Raw genomic sequence first — 15,577 nt, forward strand, 5'->3', positions numbered from 1 at the left:
AAGACTGAGAGGACACACACACACACACACACACACACACACACACACACACACACACACACACACACACACACACACACACACACACACACACACACACACACACACACCACACACACACACACACACACACACACACACACACACACACACACACACACACACACACACACACACACACACACACACACACACACACACACACACACACACACACACACACACACACACACACACACACACACACACACACACACACACACACACACACACACACACACACACACACACAACTTTTAGGGGCCTTAGTTCATCTACTATTTGTGACTTATCAAACAGTAGCCTACATGTATCTCCTTCTAATCCTCTGTTTTAGCTGCAGAGGAAACACTGTGTCATGCAAAGGGACTAAAAACAGTTACATAAGATTGTTAAAATTATTCAAAGTGGAGCAAAAGCACAAAAATGGCAGGGGGTTATGGGACTGTTAAGTTATATATCTGTCTTTATATCTGTTTTTACTGTTAGAGGCACACTACCTACATGTTTTAATGCACATTAACACACACACACACTGATTCTAATATGAACATCGACCATCTGAGCATTTTACCACAAATAAATCAAAACCACATTCATTTTGTAGTATGACTACCTTCACCAACTGTCAGTCTGTATTAGTTTGTGATTTGATTTTTTATCTTTTTTCCTACTTGGTCAGATCTGAAATGAAATGACTCTCTGGTGAGTCAGTATTATGAGTCAAGTCTTTGGTTTATTTAGTATGTAGCATATTAACGTTCAGCGAGGCACTCATTCATTGATATAGAACATCGACACGGTGCAGTGCGAAGTTTAGTTTAACTTGAAGCACTTTGCTATAAATGAATATAAATTATATATCAATGAATGTTAGAAATCTACTCACCCATAGCTGGTCGTCGTGTCCCGGCGGACTCTTCTTGATGAACGCTCCGTAGTACGTGGCTATGTTTCTGTGGTGGGAGTACTTCTTCAGCATGTTGATCTCCAGCTTAATTTCCTCCTCTTCATCCTATAAAGACACAGAGAGACAATCATTAGTGTGGAGTAAATATCAACATGGTGCGTGATAGGCTAAGGGGCGGGACATCTATAAGCGGTTGACCAATCACAACAGAGCCGGCCAGGTAACCAATCAGAGCAGACTGGGCTCTGGTTTCAGACAGAGGGTGAAAAGAGCATGGAGACATGTCACAGTAGAGACACTAGACACTGATATGAACCTGAAAATGAGCACGATATGTCCTCTTTAATAGTTCAAAGAAATATTTTTCTATTCTCCGAAGCTATTTTCTCTCCAAATATGAAAGACGTGTTCTAGACTGAGGCGAGTAAACAAACAGTGTCCACAGCAGTCTAATAAGCGGATATCACCCGAACAAACAAACATGCAGATACAGGCTGAACTGGAAATGAAAACAGAGGCGAACAAACCCCCGTCCCTCTCCTCCCGCTCTCTCAGGATATTACAGAACAGACTCAGACACGCAGTCAGACACAAAACAAGATCAGGTGATAATGCCTCCATCACTGACATTTATTTGCGAGCGTTTTGCTTCTCATCCCTCAGGCCAAACGGGGCTTACATGACATGACATTTTAACCGTTAAAACAGCTGCTCGATAAGCAGGCAGCAGCTCGGACTCCTGCAGAAACACCGCATGTCCACAAAGAAAGAAAAAAAAACCTCTGAGGAACCGAGAGGAAAATCTGCTTGGCTTTTCATTTTGAAGCTCATGAACCTTTGGCATTTTGTTGAACAGATGTTTTAGCAGTGCTATGAGATGCTAACATCAGCATGCTAAACAAGAGAATGCTCAGATGGTGATGCTAAGAATGTGCTTTTTTTTAACATGATCACTGTCAGGGAGGCTGTGGTGCAGTGGGTTAGTGTTCGGATCAGGGGGGCACGGGTTCAAACCCCACTGCAGTCAGCATGTCGTTGTGTCCCTGAGACACTTCACTGCAAATTGCTCCTGTGGGGATTGCCCACAGTATTGAGTATGTAAGTCGCTTTGGATAAAAACAAGTAATGTCATAGTTTTTGATATTTTAAACTATGCTTTGTGTCCTTCCTGAATAGTCAGATAACCTTCCTTTATGAAAAGGTAGCCGTCTCTATTACAAATAAATTACATTTTTGGGTGTTGGGATTCCTTTCTTTAATCATGACGTTTAAACATACCTTTTAGATTTTCTTTTTCCCACTCTTTCCATCTATAACATGTGTGTTTAACTCAATATATTACAAAGATGGTAAAAGGTATTGGTGATATCTTTGTTTTATCAAATGCTATGCCTCTCTGTGAACATCTAATCTAAATTTGGTGGATTTCTAGATCATTATTTCCAGAGATATATGCAATAAGGCAGACACAATCCCCTTTGGAGAAGACCACATTTTCGGTTATGGGAGGGTCCCAAACAGCAACCAAAAGTCAAGTACTTTTATACAACCATCCATTTAATAAAAAAACTGGACTTATTAAATAACATGTTTGTGCTTTGTTCTACCTTGTGTTTGTTACCTCAACTTTTAGGGGCTTCTACTATTTCTTATTTCTCCAACAGTAGCCTCGATGCATCTCCCTCTAATCCTCAGTTTTAGCTGCAGAGGAAATACTGTGTCACACAAAGGGACTAAACACAGTTACATGAGATTGTTAAAATGATTCCCAGTGGAGCAAATTCACAACACTGGCATGGGGTTATGGAACTGTTAGGTTATATATCTGTCTTTATATCTGTTTTTACTGCAAGAGGCACACTACCTATCTGTTTGAATGCACCTATAGTAACTAAGGGGTGAGTGATTGCAGCGTGGCGACTGCCAACACATCATAAAGCCTTTATATTTATGACTGCAGGGAGCTACCTCAGTCTGCTGGCTGTCAACATACTTGTTGTGTTTTTTTGGTGCAGGAAATGATAGGTGTTAAATCACATGTGTCAAACTCAAGGCCCGGGGGCCAAATCAGGCCCGTGGTGGATTTAATTTCGGCCCGCAGGATAATTTTAAATTACTATTCGATCTGGCCCGCCGGTATATTGCACGCACACCTTCACTCAATCCTGAGGGTCTCCTCAGCTCAGAGCCTGACCCCACACATTGATGAACTTGCACCCAAGATGAGATGCCAAGTATCTGGCTTGAACTAGCATCACAGAGCAGCACACTGAGTTTACATGGATGTTTCCTTCTGCACTTTTTCTCTCACGACAACAGGGCATGTTTGGTTTTTTCTTTGAGGGGAATTGTTTTTTTGAAGCTGTTGTTGGCCTGTGGAAAAATGTAATCATAAGAAATGAATGCAACTGATTATTTAATGTTTAATGTTGTTTTTATAGGCAATCATTTAAGCTTTGTTAGTTCCAGGTTTAATATGTGCAATAAGTTCATTTCAATAAGTTCTGCTATAAACATTGAACCAGTCCGGCCCTCGACTAGTACCCATTTTTTTATTTTGGCCCACTGTGTATTTGAGTTTGACACCCCTGGTTTAAATGCTGAAATGAAAACACACAGGGCTTATCGAGGCGTGCAGCAGCAGGAAGGGTAGATGACATTTCTGAGTCTGGCCCAGAGGTTAAAGGGCAATTCAGCCAATGTTCTGCATTTAAAGATGAAAGTGACTTCTATAGGTCTATAAAAAAACTCCTGCAGCTCAGTTTCTCTATCTCTAAAGTACAGAGCATCCACTCAACATATCTATGGTTATTTTAAAAAGGAGGTATTGTTATGCTGTCAGTCACTTGAACCAAACTCTCTAAGCTCAGATGAAAAGTGTATTTCCTGCTGTTTTCTAAATCTAAAGAAGTTGGACTGAAAAGAAAAAGTGTAAAGTTATGAAATGTTAAAATGTGTTTGAACAGATTCTCAATCATTGCAAACAAAGTGCAGAAGGAAACATCCATGTAAACTCAGTGTGCTGCTCTGTGATGCTAGTTCAAGCCAGATACTTGGCATCTCATCTTGGGTGCAAGGTCATCAATGTTTGGGGTCAGGCTCTGAGCTGAGGAGACCCTCAGGATTGAGTGAAGGTGTGCGTGCAATATACCGGCGGGCCAGATCTAATAGTAATTAAAAATTATCCTGCGGGCCGAAATTAAATCCACCAAGGGCCTGATTTGGCCCCCGGGCCTTGAGTTTGACACATGTGGTCTGGAAGAACAAGAAGAAGCAGGACGAGATGAAGAACAAGAAGATTAAGATGAAGGAGAAGAAGAAGAAAGAGGAGTGGGAGTAGAAATTAAATAAAAATGGTGGTGTGTCATGTGTCTGTCTCACAGGCCCAATCCCAAACCACCCCCTACCCCCTACACCCTACACACTACACACTACCCCTTCGTTCGCGCGGAGGGTCCGCCACATTAAGTGCTGTTCCAAACCAACGAGTGTGGAGCGAGAGTGGGCTATCAAGCCATCAAACAGCGAGTCTGCATCGGTGCTGACTGGAGACCGGTCTCTACCTGACCGGAGTCACGCTGTGTGTGTCCCTCAGGAAACAAGCTGTTTACAAACAGTTCCAGCAAACATCCACTGATAAACTGCGATGTTAACAACCTCATGATAACCTCATATTGTTTTAACTTAGGATCATACCTGTGTTTAGTCTAGAGAAAGATAAATGTGTGCATTTTATTATAAAGTTGTGTATATTTACAGACTGTTGCAAAAACTAAGAAGCTTATAAACATCAGGTTTAAAACTAAAAGAGCTTTACAGAAAAAGTAACACAATTAAAGATGTTTGGAGTTTTATTTTAGTTATTCATTTTAATTTGTTGTCAAAGAGATGCTGATTTGAAACCATTGTTACATACAGTTACGGCATTTCCTGTTTCTGCCGGAGAGAGGGGAGGTTGTCCCAAAGCTTGCCGCTGTATTCACTCCCTCCATCTGACAGGAGGGAGCCTCGTTGAGCTGCGAGTGTCACTCCACGGAGTGTGTAGGGTGTAGGGCGTGGTTTGGGATTGGGCCACAGTGATGGGTCTGTCTGACTCGGAAATATGCAGAAAAGTCGACAAACAGTTCCTCTTACGGTCGACAGAAGATCCCATCGCCCACAAATTGTCGGTCATGTGAACATTTTTGGAACGAGTCGGCGTAATTACAGCTGCTGAGGGACAGAGTGGAGGAGCAGGGAGTTCCTGACACAATATTTACCACTTCGTAAAGATTTTATGGATCAAAGAGGAAAAGAGAGTCGTCGCTTCAACTGAGCCAACACAAGAATGCTTACTTTTTACTATGTTATATATCCCAATGAGATATCAACTGAATCAGCTAGTTTAAATAATAAATGGACATGATGTTAAGTCACATGCCTCGCAATAAAACATACGTTGAAGAGGGAGTGGACAAAATGATAGGAATGGTTTATAAAGCAGCCAAAACATATACAAAAGTCCAGCTAACCACGATGATGCCCTAAGGAAATGTCAACTTTTTAAATACCTTACTTTTCATTTCGTTATTCTTTTCATAAAATAAGTCAGGCTAGAAAATCCTAATTTGAGTCAACTTCAATTATTATTATATGTTATGTTATGCCGTTATTCAAACAACAAGACATCGCATTACATGTGGACATATGTGAATAAAGCGTAAGACGAATAAACCATCAGTACAAAAAAAAGTTATTCTGAGATTGTAAGAAAATCGTAGAAAATACTCATTAAAGATTCATTTGTACTGGAAAAATACCCTGACTTTTGGAAACATGGAATGTGTTAGCATTTAATAATAAAGTAGGAATTGTTTGACGCTCGATATTCTGTGAGATGACTCATTTATTTATTTCAGTTCGAGAATCTGGCCCAGCTGTTTTCAGAACCTGACAGCAGACACACAGTCAGTCTGTTAGAAAGCATCATTAGGATTCCACACACACACACACACACACACACACACACACACCACACACACACACACACACACCACACACACACACACACACACACACACACACACACACACACACACACACACACACACACACACACACACACACACACACACACACACACACACACACACACACACACACACACACACACACACACACACACACACACACACACACACACACACACACCTGCTTTGACAAGGAGACATCACCCTCTCTCCATCATACATTCTCTTTCTCTCGTTTTGTACGCTGTCCATTTATTCTGGACCCTCCATCACTCTCCTATAATGACTTTTATCCTCTCGTAAAGGACCCCCCCCCCCCCCCCCCCCCCCCCTCCTCTCTGTGTCCTTCTCTCTGTCTGTCTTTGTGTCTCACTTTCCCCTGATACACTGGCAGTGATAAACAAGACGTCCTGAAGCTACTTATTATCATTCCTGGGTTATGAAATGGTGGGGAGACTCGGCGGCGGCGGCCATATTGCTGCTGAAGCGTTACAGCACACAATGTGGATCGGAGCGAACAGAACCGCGACCTCCTGGGGGAGAGAGGGGAGCAGGATGGAAAATGGAAGCTGAGGAGGAGGAGGGAGAGGGAGACACTCGATTCGACAAAAGGACAAGAGAGGTTGACATGTCTGTCTAAAAGGCATCAATAAATCAAATGTTATTTATATAGCCTAAATCATGAATTACACATGTGTCTTTACCGGGTCTAAAGCAGTGCTTGGGGATGACATTACATAATCAGGATACAAAGAAAAAGTTACCGTGTTCCCCGTATAAAAAAAGATGTAATCAGATTACTGTTACCTTTTTGAAGAATGGGGATTACATTCTGTGTTCCTATTGAGTCTCGCTGGATCACATTGAGTCAACAGCAGAGACTCAGAGCTGCTGCAGACACATTTCTCCCTCCTTGTATTTGTCTCCTTTTTTTTTATATATCAAGGATGACTTCACTTTTTCTGTCTTCTATTCCCTGAAGAAAACGGAGGCGGAGACAGAGAGATGGCGAGGAATGAGAGCGAGACGAGGGAAGGTGCCAAAAGATAGAGAAGGGGAGAAAACACAGGCGAGAATCTGCTAAATAAAATGAAGAAGAAGAATGAAACGGTTGAGGATGAATTGACAAAAATGGAAAAAGAGATTGAGATTGGATGTGAGCGACGAGGTGAAGAGAAGAGAGTAACGGTGGCTCCTCCTATAATCCCACTGCACTTCAGATGAACCTTCTCCAAGGAGGAAACATTTCATCTCTCAGCGTCTCAGGTTTCCCCTCGCTCAGCTTCGGCCCTTCTTCTCTTACCTCCCTGATTGTTGTGCGGTCAGTTCAACACACCTCATGTTGTGTTTTGGGTGTCAGGTGTTTGGTACCAACCTTAAAATGAAAGTGCTGCTGTGCATAAACAAGATTAAAAAAAAGAAGCCATAACCTTTTCATTTGAGAACGACACGGAGGGGGAATCTGATACTGAAACATGATGAAAAGAATTCAGTAAATTACTAGTGTATTTGAGGCTGAACTCAAATTGTATGTAAAGCCGCCCCCTCTTTTTCATTTTGATCTTATTCAACAACGATAAGTCATTCTTACGCTTTCAAACATCAGATTTAAAATGGTGTTTTATTGGAGAGACTCAGTTTTAGGGAAAACAATCGACAAATTCAAAAGTGTTCGTTGATTTAGAAATGATTTGGTCAACGACAGCCATAACCTTGAACCGTGACATGCCGACAGAATATCAATTAGTTCAATTATGATAAGTATTGAAATGTTTAAATCCCCGCTCTACAGACGCTGTGTCTCATCCTCTCTTCTTCCTCAGCCTCTCTTCCTCTCTGCATATGGAACAGGAAGTGGTATGTGGGTCAGAGAACATATGCTGAGACGTGCACAGAGGCAAGAGAGTGCACGTGCACACACACACACACACAGACAGACACAGGAAAGGAGATGTATGGATGTGTTTGCATCGTGTCACGTGAAAGTTCCTGTGGCTCCATCATACATCACACACACACACACAGTGACAGACGTGTGTGTGTGTGTGTGTGTGTGTGTGTGTGTGTGTGTGTGTGTGTGTGTGTGTGTGTGTGTGTGTGTGTGTGTGTGTAAATATCCCAATCTTCTCCAATGCAAATAACACTTCCTCTGCTCATTCTTGGCGAGCGTCCAGACGAACTGGCAGTGTTTATTTTAGAAAACGGCTGCATCATGTGGAAAAGGACCTCCGTAAACATCTCAGAGGGGCGAGGGGAAATCAATGAACCGCCATGTCTGTAATATTCTCTTCATGTGTGTTTCTCTTCAGCCCGTCAGCTCGTATGAACACATAAACATCTTCCCGCTAACTGTTCCTCGTCCGTCCTCTTTAATCCCTACAGTTGGAAATGGAGATTTGATTTGCCTGCCGGCTACTCCCGAACTCAGAGTCTCAATATTGCACTTGATTTTTTAAGCGTGTCCGGTCACAGGCCATATCGGCAGCTAAAGAGAAATATATTCATCAGAAGCTGCAGCTACTACAGAGTGTCTTCAAACACTTAAACCTCTCTGCAGTGTATTCAGTGAAGGTGTCTTTGAGGTGGCTTTAATCAATATATACTCAACAAATCAATGACTTCATGTCTTTGTGTTTGAAGATCAGTGACTCAAACCTACAAAACTCTAATGTTCCCGTCAGATTTACGGAGCTGATTACGGTTTCATAACTTTACGGTGTTTGTTAAACTATGTCGATGTCATTGCATTGTTCTCAGCTTAGTGAGAGGCTGGGTGATACACTCATTCCTCTCTCAGGCAGGATAAGGTCAAGTGACTTCAGACGTGCGTTTGTGAACATTTTTACACTATGTCTCATTTGGTTATTCATTCAATGATGAGTAACACGAGACACTCACTCCACCACCATTGACGTCTGAGATGTAGTTTTATGAGACTAATAGGACATTTCTGCATGTAGACACACACTGGCTACAATTACACAAACAGCCTCTGAGTCAACTTTACACACACACACACACACACACACACACACACACACACACACACACACACACACACACACACACACACACACACACACACACACACACACACACACACACACACACACACACACACACCACACACACACACACACACACACACACACACACACACACACACACACACACACACACACACACACACACACACACACACACACACACACACACACACACCTGCTTTGACAAGGAGACATCACCCTCTCTCCATCATACATTCTCTTTCTCTCGTTTTGTACGCTGTCCATTTATTCTGGACCCTCCATCACTCTCCTATAATGACTTTTATCCTCTCGTAAAGGACCCCCCCCCCCCCCCCCCCTCCCTCCCTCCTCTCTGTGTCCTTCTCTCTGTCTGTCTTTGTGTCTCACTTTCCCCTGATACACTGGCAGTGATAAACAAGACGTCCTGAAGCTACTTATTATCATTCCTGGGTTATGAAATGGTGGGGAGACTCGGCGGCGGCGGCCATATTGCTGCTGAAGCGTTACAGCACACAATGTGGATCGGAGCGAACAGAACCGCGACCTCCTGGGGGAGAGAGGGGAGCAGGATGGAAAATGGAAGCTGAGGAGGAGGAGGGAGAGGGAGACACTCGATTCGACAAAAGGACAAGAGAGGTTGACATGTCTGTCTAAAAGGCATCAATAAATCAAATGTTATTTATATAGCCTAAATCATGAATTACACATGTGTCTTTACCGGGTCTAAAGCAGTGCTTGGGGATGACATTACATAATCAGGATACAAAGAAAAAGTTACCGTGTTCCCCGTATAAAAAAAGATGTAATCAGATTACTGTTACCTTTTTGAAGAATGGGGATTACATTCTGTGTTCCTATTGAGTCTCGCTGGATCACATTGAGTCAACAGCAGAGACTCAGAGCTGCTGCAGACACATTTCTCCCTCCTTGTATTTGTCTCCTTTTTTTTTATATATCAAGGATGACTTCACTTTTTCTGTCTTCTATTCCCTGAAGAAAACGGAGGCGGAGACAGAGAGATGGCGAGGAATGAGAGCGAGACGAGGGAAGGTGCCAAAAGATAGAGAAGGGGAGAAAACACAGGCGAGAATCTGCTAAATAAAATGAAGAAGAAGAATGAAACGGTTGAGGATGAATTGACAAAAATGGAAAAAGAGATTGAGATTGGATGTGAGCGACGAGGTGAAGAGAAGAGAGTAACGGTGGCTCCTCCTATAATCCCACTGCACTTCAGATGAACCTTCTCCAAGGAGGAAACATTTCATCTCTCAGCGTCTCAGGTTTCCCCTCGCTCAGCTTCGGCCCTTCTTCTCTTACCTCCCTGATTGTTGTGCGGTCAGTTCAACACACCTCATGTTGTGTTTTGGGTGTCAGGTGTTTGGTACCAACCTTAAAATGAAAGTGCTGCTGTGCATAAACAAGATTAAAAAAAAGAAGCCATAACCTTTTCATTTGAGAACGACACGGAGGGGGAATCTGATACTGAAACATGATGAAAAGAATTCAGTAAATTACTAGTGTATTTGAGGCTGAACTCAAATTGTATGTAAAGCCGCCCCCTCTTTTTCATTTTGATCTTATTCAACAACGATAAGTCATTCTTACGCTTTCAAACATCAGATTTAAAATGGTGTTTTATTGGAGAGACTCAGTTTTAGGGAAAACAATCGACAAATTCAAAAGTGTTCGTTGATTTAGAAATGATTTGGTCAACGACAGCCATAACCTTGAACCGTGACATGCCGACAGAATATCAATTAGTTCAATTATGATAAGTATTGAAATGTTTAAATCCCCGCTCTACAGACGCTGTGTCTCATCCTCTCTTCTTCCTCAGCCTCTCTTCCTCTCTGCATATGGAACAGGAAGTGGTATGTGGGTCAGAGAACATATGCTGAGACGTGCACAGAGGCAAGAGAGTGCACGTGCACACACACACACACACAGACAGACACAGGAAAGGAGATGTATGGATGTGTTTGCATCGTGTCACGTGAAAGTTCCTGTGGCTCCATCATACATCACACACACACACACAGTGACAGACGTGTGTGTGTGTGTGTGTGTGTGTGTGTGTGTGTGTGTGTGTGTGTGTGTGTGTGTGTGTGTGTGTGTGTGTGTGTGTAAATATCCCAATCTTCTCCAATGCAAATAACACTTCCTCTGCTCATTCTTGGCGAGCGTCCAGACGAACTGGCAGTGTTTATTTTAGAAAACGGCTGCATCATGTGGAAAAGGACCTCCGTAAACATCTCAGAGGGGCGAGGGGAAATCAATGAACCGCCATGTCTGTAATATTCTCTTCATGTGTGTTTCTCTTCAGCCCGTCAGCTCGTATGAACACATAAACATCTTCCCGCTAACTGTTCCTCGTCCGTCCTCTTTAATCCCTACAGTTGGAAATGGAGATTTGATTTGCCTGCCGGCTACTCCCGAACTCAGAGTCTCAATATTGCACTTGATTTTTTAAGCGTGTCCGGTCACAGGCCATATCGGCAGCTAAAGAGAAATATATTCATCAGAAGCTGCAGCTACTACAGAGTGTCTTCAAACACTTAAACCTCTCTGCAGTGTATTCAGTGAAGGTGTCTTTGAGGTGGCTTTAATCAATATATACTCAACAAATCAATGACTTCATGTCTTTGTGTTTGAAGATCAGTGACTCAAACCTACAAAACTCTAATGTTCCCGTCAGATTTACGGAGCTGATTACGGTTTCATAACTTTACGGTGTTTGTTAAACTATGTCGATGTCATTGCATTGTTCTCAGCTTAGTGAGAGGCTGGGTGATACACTCATTCCTCTCTCAGGCAGGATAAGGTCAAGTGACTTCAGACGTGCGTTTGTGAACATTTTTACACTATGTCTCATTTGGTTATTCATTCAATGATGAGTAACACGAGACACTCACTCCACCACCATTGACGTCTGAGATGTAGTTTTATGAGACTAATAGGACATTTCTGCATGTAGACACACACTGGCTACAATTACACAAACAGCCTCTGAGTCAACTTTACACACACACACACACACACACACACACACACACACACACACACACACACACACACACACACACACACACACACACACACACACACACACACACACACACACACACACACACACACACACACACACACACACACACACACACACACACACACACATCACACACACACACACACACACACACACACACACACACACACACACACACACACACACACACACACACACACACACACACACACACACACACACACACACACACACACACACACACACACACACACACACACACACACACACACACACACACACACACACAAATGTCCCTTGGGAAATTGAAAATCTGTTGAGCTTGGACACAGACTAGGGCTGTGCAATTAATCGTATTTTAATCGCAATTACGATTTTGGCCTGCCACAATTACGAAAACAACATAATCGAAAAAAACGATTATTTTGCTTTGCTTGGTTGTGACCGTGCACTGCAACATATTTGATCTAATTTATTTTAGTCTAATTTATTTGTATTTATCGTATTTACATATGTTTAGTAGCTTGGGGAAGTGCGCTCCAAAATATTTGTTGATCTTGTTTATTGGTATTTATTATTTTGATATTATTTATTTAAATGTATCATTTATTTTTGTATTGGTTTTTCAGTTGAATTATACGTTCAGGGTAATCAACAGTTAAAAAGATACTGTTCAAATTATTATTTGTATTTGTTTTAAAGTTCAATAAATGGATGTTTTCAAAGTCAATGAATAATCGTATTTAATAATCGTGATATCAATTATTGACCCAAATAATCGTGATTATGATTTTTGCCATAATCGCACAGCCCTAATACAGACTCTTAAAAGAAAAATACTACGAGGGTTGGAGACGGTGTGATTCTAAGCCTGAAAATTATGACTATTTTTGGACAGAAAACATTGAGGGAGCAGAGCGACGGGAGAGAAAGGGAGAGAGGGGAGTCCGTTTGTTTTGGTGTTAACTGTTTTGTTGAAAGCCGGAGTAAAGAACCGATTTAGGCCAACAGCTGCAATGAAATCTGGGATCATTTCCAAATCTGCAAAAGTGCATGACTGCAGAGGTGAGTCTAACGGCTACAGGAGCTATATTAGTCTCACCTCGTGCATTTTACATGCATGTGTCCCATTTTACTACCATACATTAAATTCTCTCTGTGGAGATTGTATAGCTGGGTGAAACATCTCTGGAAACAGTCAACACAAGAACCATATTGCTTCATTTACTGTTTGTAAGATAGAAGGAGAACAAAGCTTTTCAGTTTCCTACATTCCTCATAAATCCTGCAGAAATGGCAACTGCTGTTTAGCCGGCATGCTGCGAACAATAAGACAGAGATAAAATGCTCTTTTCTATCCATGACGGTGTGGAAAGGCTGATAAAGTTGGCGGGGGGCATTAAAAGAAAAATGCTAGAGGGTCAATCTCACTGTCGGATGCGTTTTGGTGTCCTGCACACACATCATTCATTTGCTTTGTTTACTTAAACAAAATAAACCATAAAAGGGGGTTTTCATATAAGTCTAAATTATATATGATGATTAAATTGCATTATTTGACTTATAAGATATATTTTTTGTTTAGTTTTGTATAACGGACCGTCCACACAGCAGCGTTAAAAAAATCTTGGAGGTGGCCGTATCTGAAGGTTGGGGATTCTTTGCGAGCAAGGCACCAACAACCAATCACATGAATCTCCCGCCCCCGACATACGAAGCCAAAAAGCCCGAAGTAAACTGGATATAAACTCCCCAAACAGGCGAAAACATACCACTGTCTCTGCCACCTCCCTCCATGTCTGGCTCCTCCGGTTTATATCCCGGTAGGTAAATAGGGACTGGTCATAAAGCACCGGGTGATTCCCTACCGCTAATTTCTCCTCCATGTTTTGGAATATGAGGAAATGACCTGCGGTATGTCTCTCCCAGCATACACGCCGTTTGATTGGCTAGAGCTTGAACTGTCAGATTTGTGTACACGGGATTTGATTGGCTGACGCTTCCACCTCAGCTTCAAAAGTTGAACATTGCTCAACTTTGAATCCTGAAAATCCTGAAAATCTCCGCTCGCCTGCCCACAATGCAGTTCGGCGAAAAGTGAGGGAAAGTGACGTCACCCCATTCAAAGTGAATGGGCAGAAGCGTTCCAAGATTTTTTTAACGCTGCTGTGTGGACGCTCCGTAAGAGTGTGTATGCTAGTTTGCTCTGTCCAATGAAAACCCATTCAATTTTAATTCAAGTAAAATGTGAGTAATTTATAATAAAGAAAGTAGGATTTTGTTTTCATAATCCGCCCCTTTGGATGTGCTCCTACATTATCTGCTTGCAGTTAGTTAACAACAATTGCAGGAGCTTGACCAACATGCATTCCTAACATATTAAAATACATATGAATTTAAACTGAAAATCTTTTTAAATGTTCATAAATCATGAAATCCAAAAAGGCATCCTTCAGGGATATTGACCCTCTTACAAATAATCATGACGTACATTATTTTGATGCACGTAACGACTCATTTGAGCTCATTCACGATGGTCTCCTGGCAACAAAACATCAAAAGTATACATGAAGCACTTTAGACTGACCTCGGTGACGTCCATGACCTTGATGGCCGCCAGCTGTCCCGTCTTGACATGTCGACCCTGGAGAGGAAGACAAAAGAGAAGAGAGATAAGGGAACTGTAAACTTTGGGTTTTTACCCCCTCATGCAGCACTTCTATAGACATTTATTAAAGCACACATGGCCACAAGAGAAGAGTTAAGAGCACACAGTGACAATGGTATTCTTCTTTTAGGTCAAAGAAGCCAAAAAAGTGACCAATTAAAAACACTGGAAACAGGCATGGCGGATCATTCAGGAAGCTCTCCAGACAGACGTCTCATGGGCAAGAAAACAATTCAGTTGGTCATAAAAACTACAAACCACAAGTTATGTTTCCTCGACAATAGCCGGCACAACTATGCAAAGGTCCAAAGTGTTTTAACGCAGACTGGTGTGAGGAATTCAATCATTACCAGGCTTGGGGAGTAACAGATTACTTTTCTAAAAATGACAGTTTTCAACGCTGAGCTCCAGCAGACACACAGTCAGTCTGTTAGAAAGCATCATTAGGATTCCACACACACACACACACACACACACACACACACACACACACACACACACACACACACACACACACACACACACACACACACACCACACACACACACACACACACACACACACACACACACACACACACACACACACACACACACACACACACACATCACACACACACCACACACACACACACACACACACACACACACACACACACACACACACACACACACACACACACACCACACACACACACACACACACACACACACACACACACACACACCACACACACACACACACACACACACACACACACACCACACACACAACACACACACAGCAGGTGAACCTATATGTTCATAAAATAGTTGTGTGTGAGCTTAACTGTGTGTGTTTAAACTCAAACGGAGCATTTTCTGTCAGCTCAGATTT

General features: G+C 42.2%; 1 protein-coding gene across 10 annotated transcripts in view; it reads right to left on the minus strand.

Moving 5' to 3' along the window:
* Window positions 1-15,577, minus strand: part of LOC117495402 (mitogen-activated protein kinase kinase kinase kinase 4-like) — a 113,729-nt gene that overhangs the window by 50,066 nt on the left and 48,086 nt on the right. For all 10 annotated transcript variants that reach the window (XM_034146629.1, XM_034146625.1, XM_034146630.1 and 7 more), the window contains exons 3-4: window positions 14,621-14,677; window positions 929-1,054 (exon numbers count right to left, since the gene is read on the minus strand). In XM_034146629.1, the coding sequence (XP_034002520.1) occupies window positions 929-1,054; window positions 14,621-14,677 (183 nt within the window). The remainder of the gene's footprint in view (window positions 1-928; window positions 1,055-14,620; window positions 14,678-15,577) is intronic.

Source organism: Trematomus bernacchii, unplaced genomic scaffold, assembly GCF_902827165.1.
Source record: "Trematomus bernacchii unplaced genomic scaffold, fTreBer1.1, whole genome shotgun sequence".
NCBI lineage: Eukaryota > Metazoa > Chordata > Actinopteri > Perciformes > Nototheniidae > Trematomus > Trematomus bernacchii.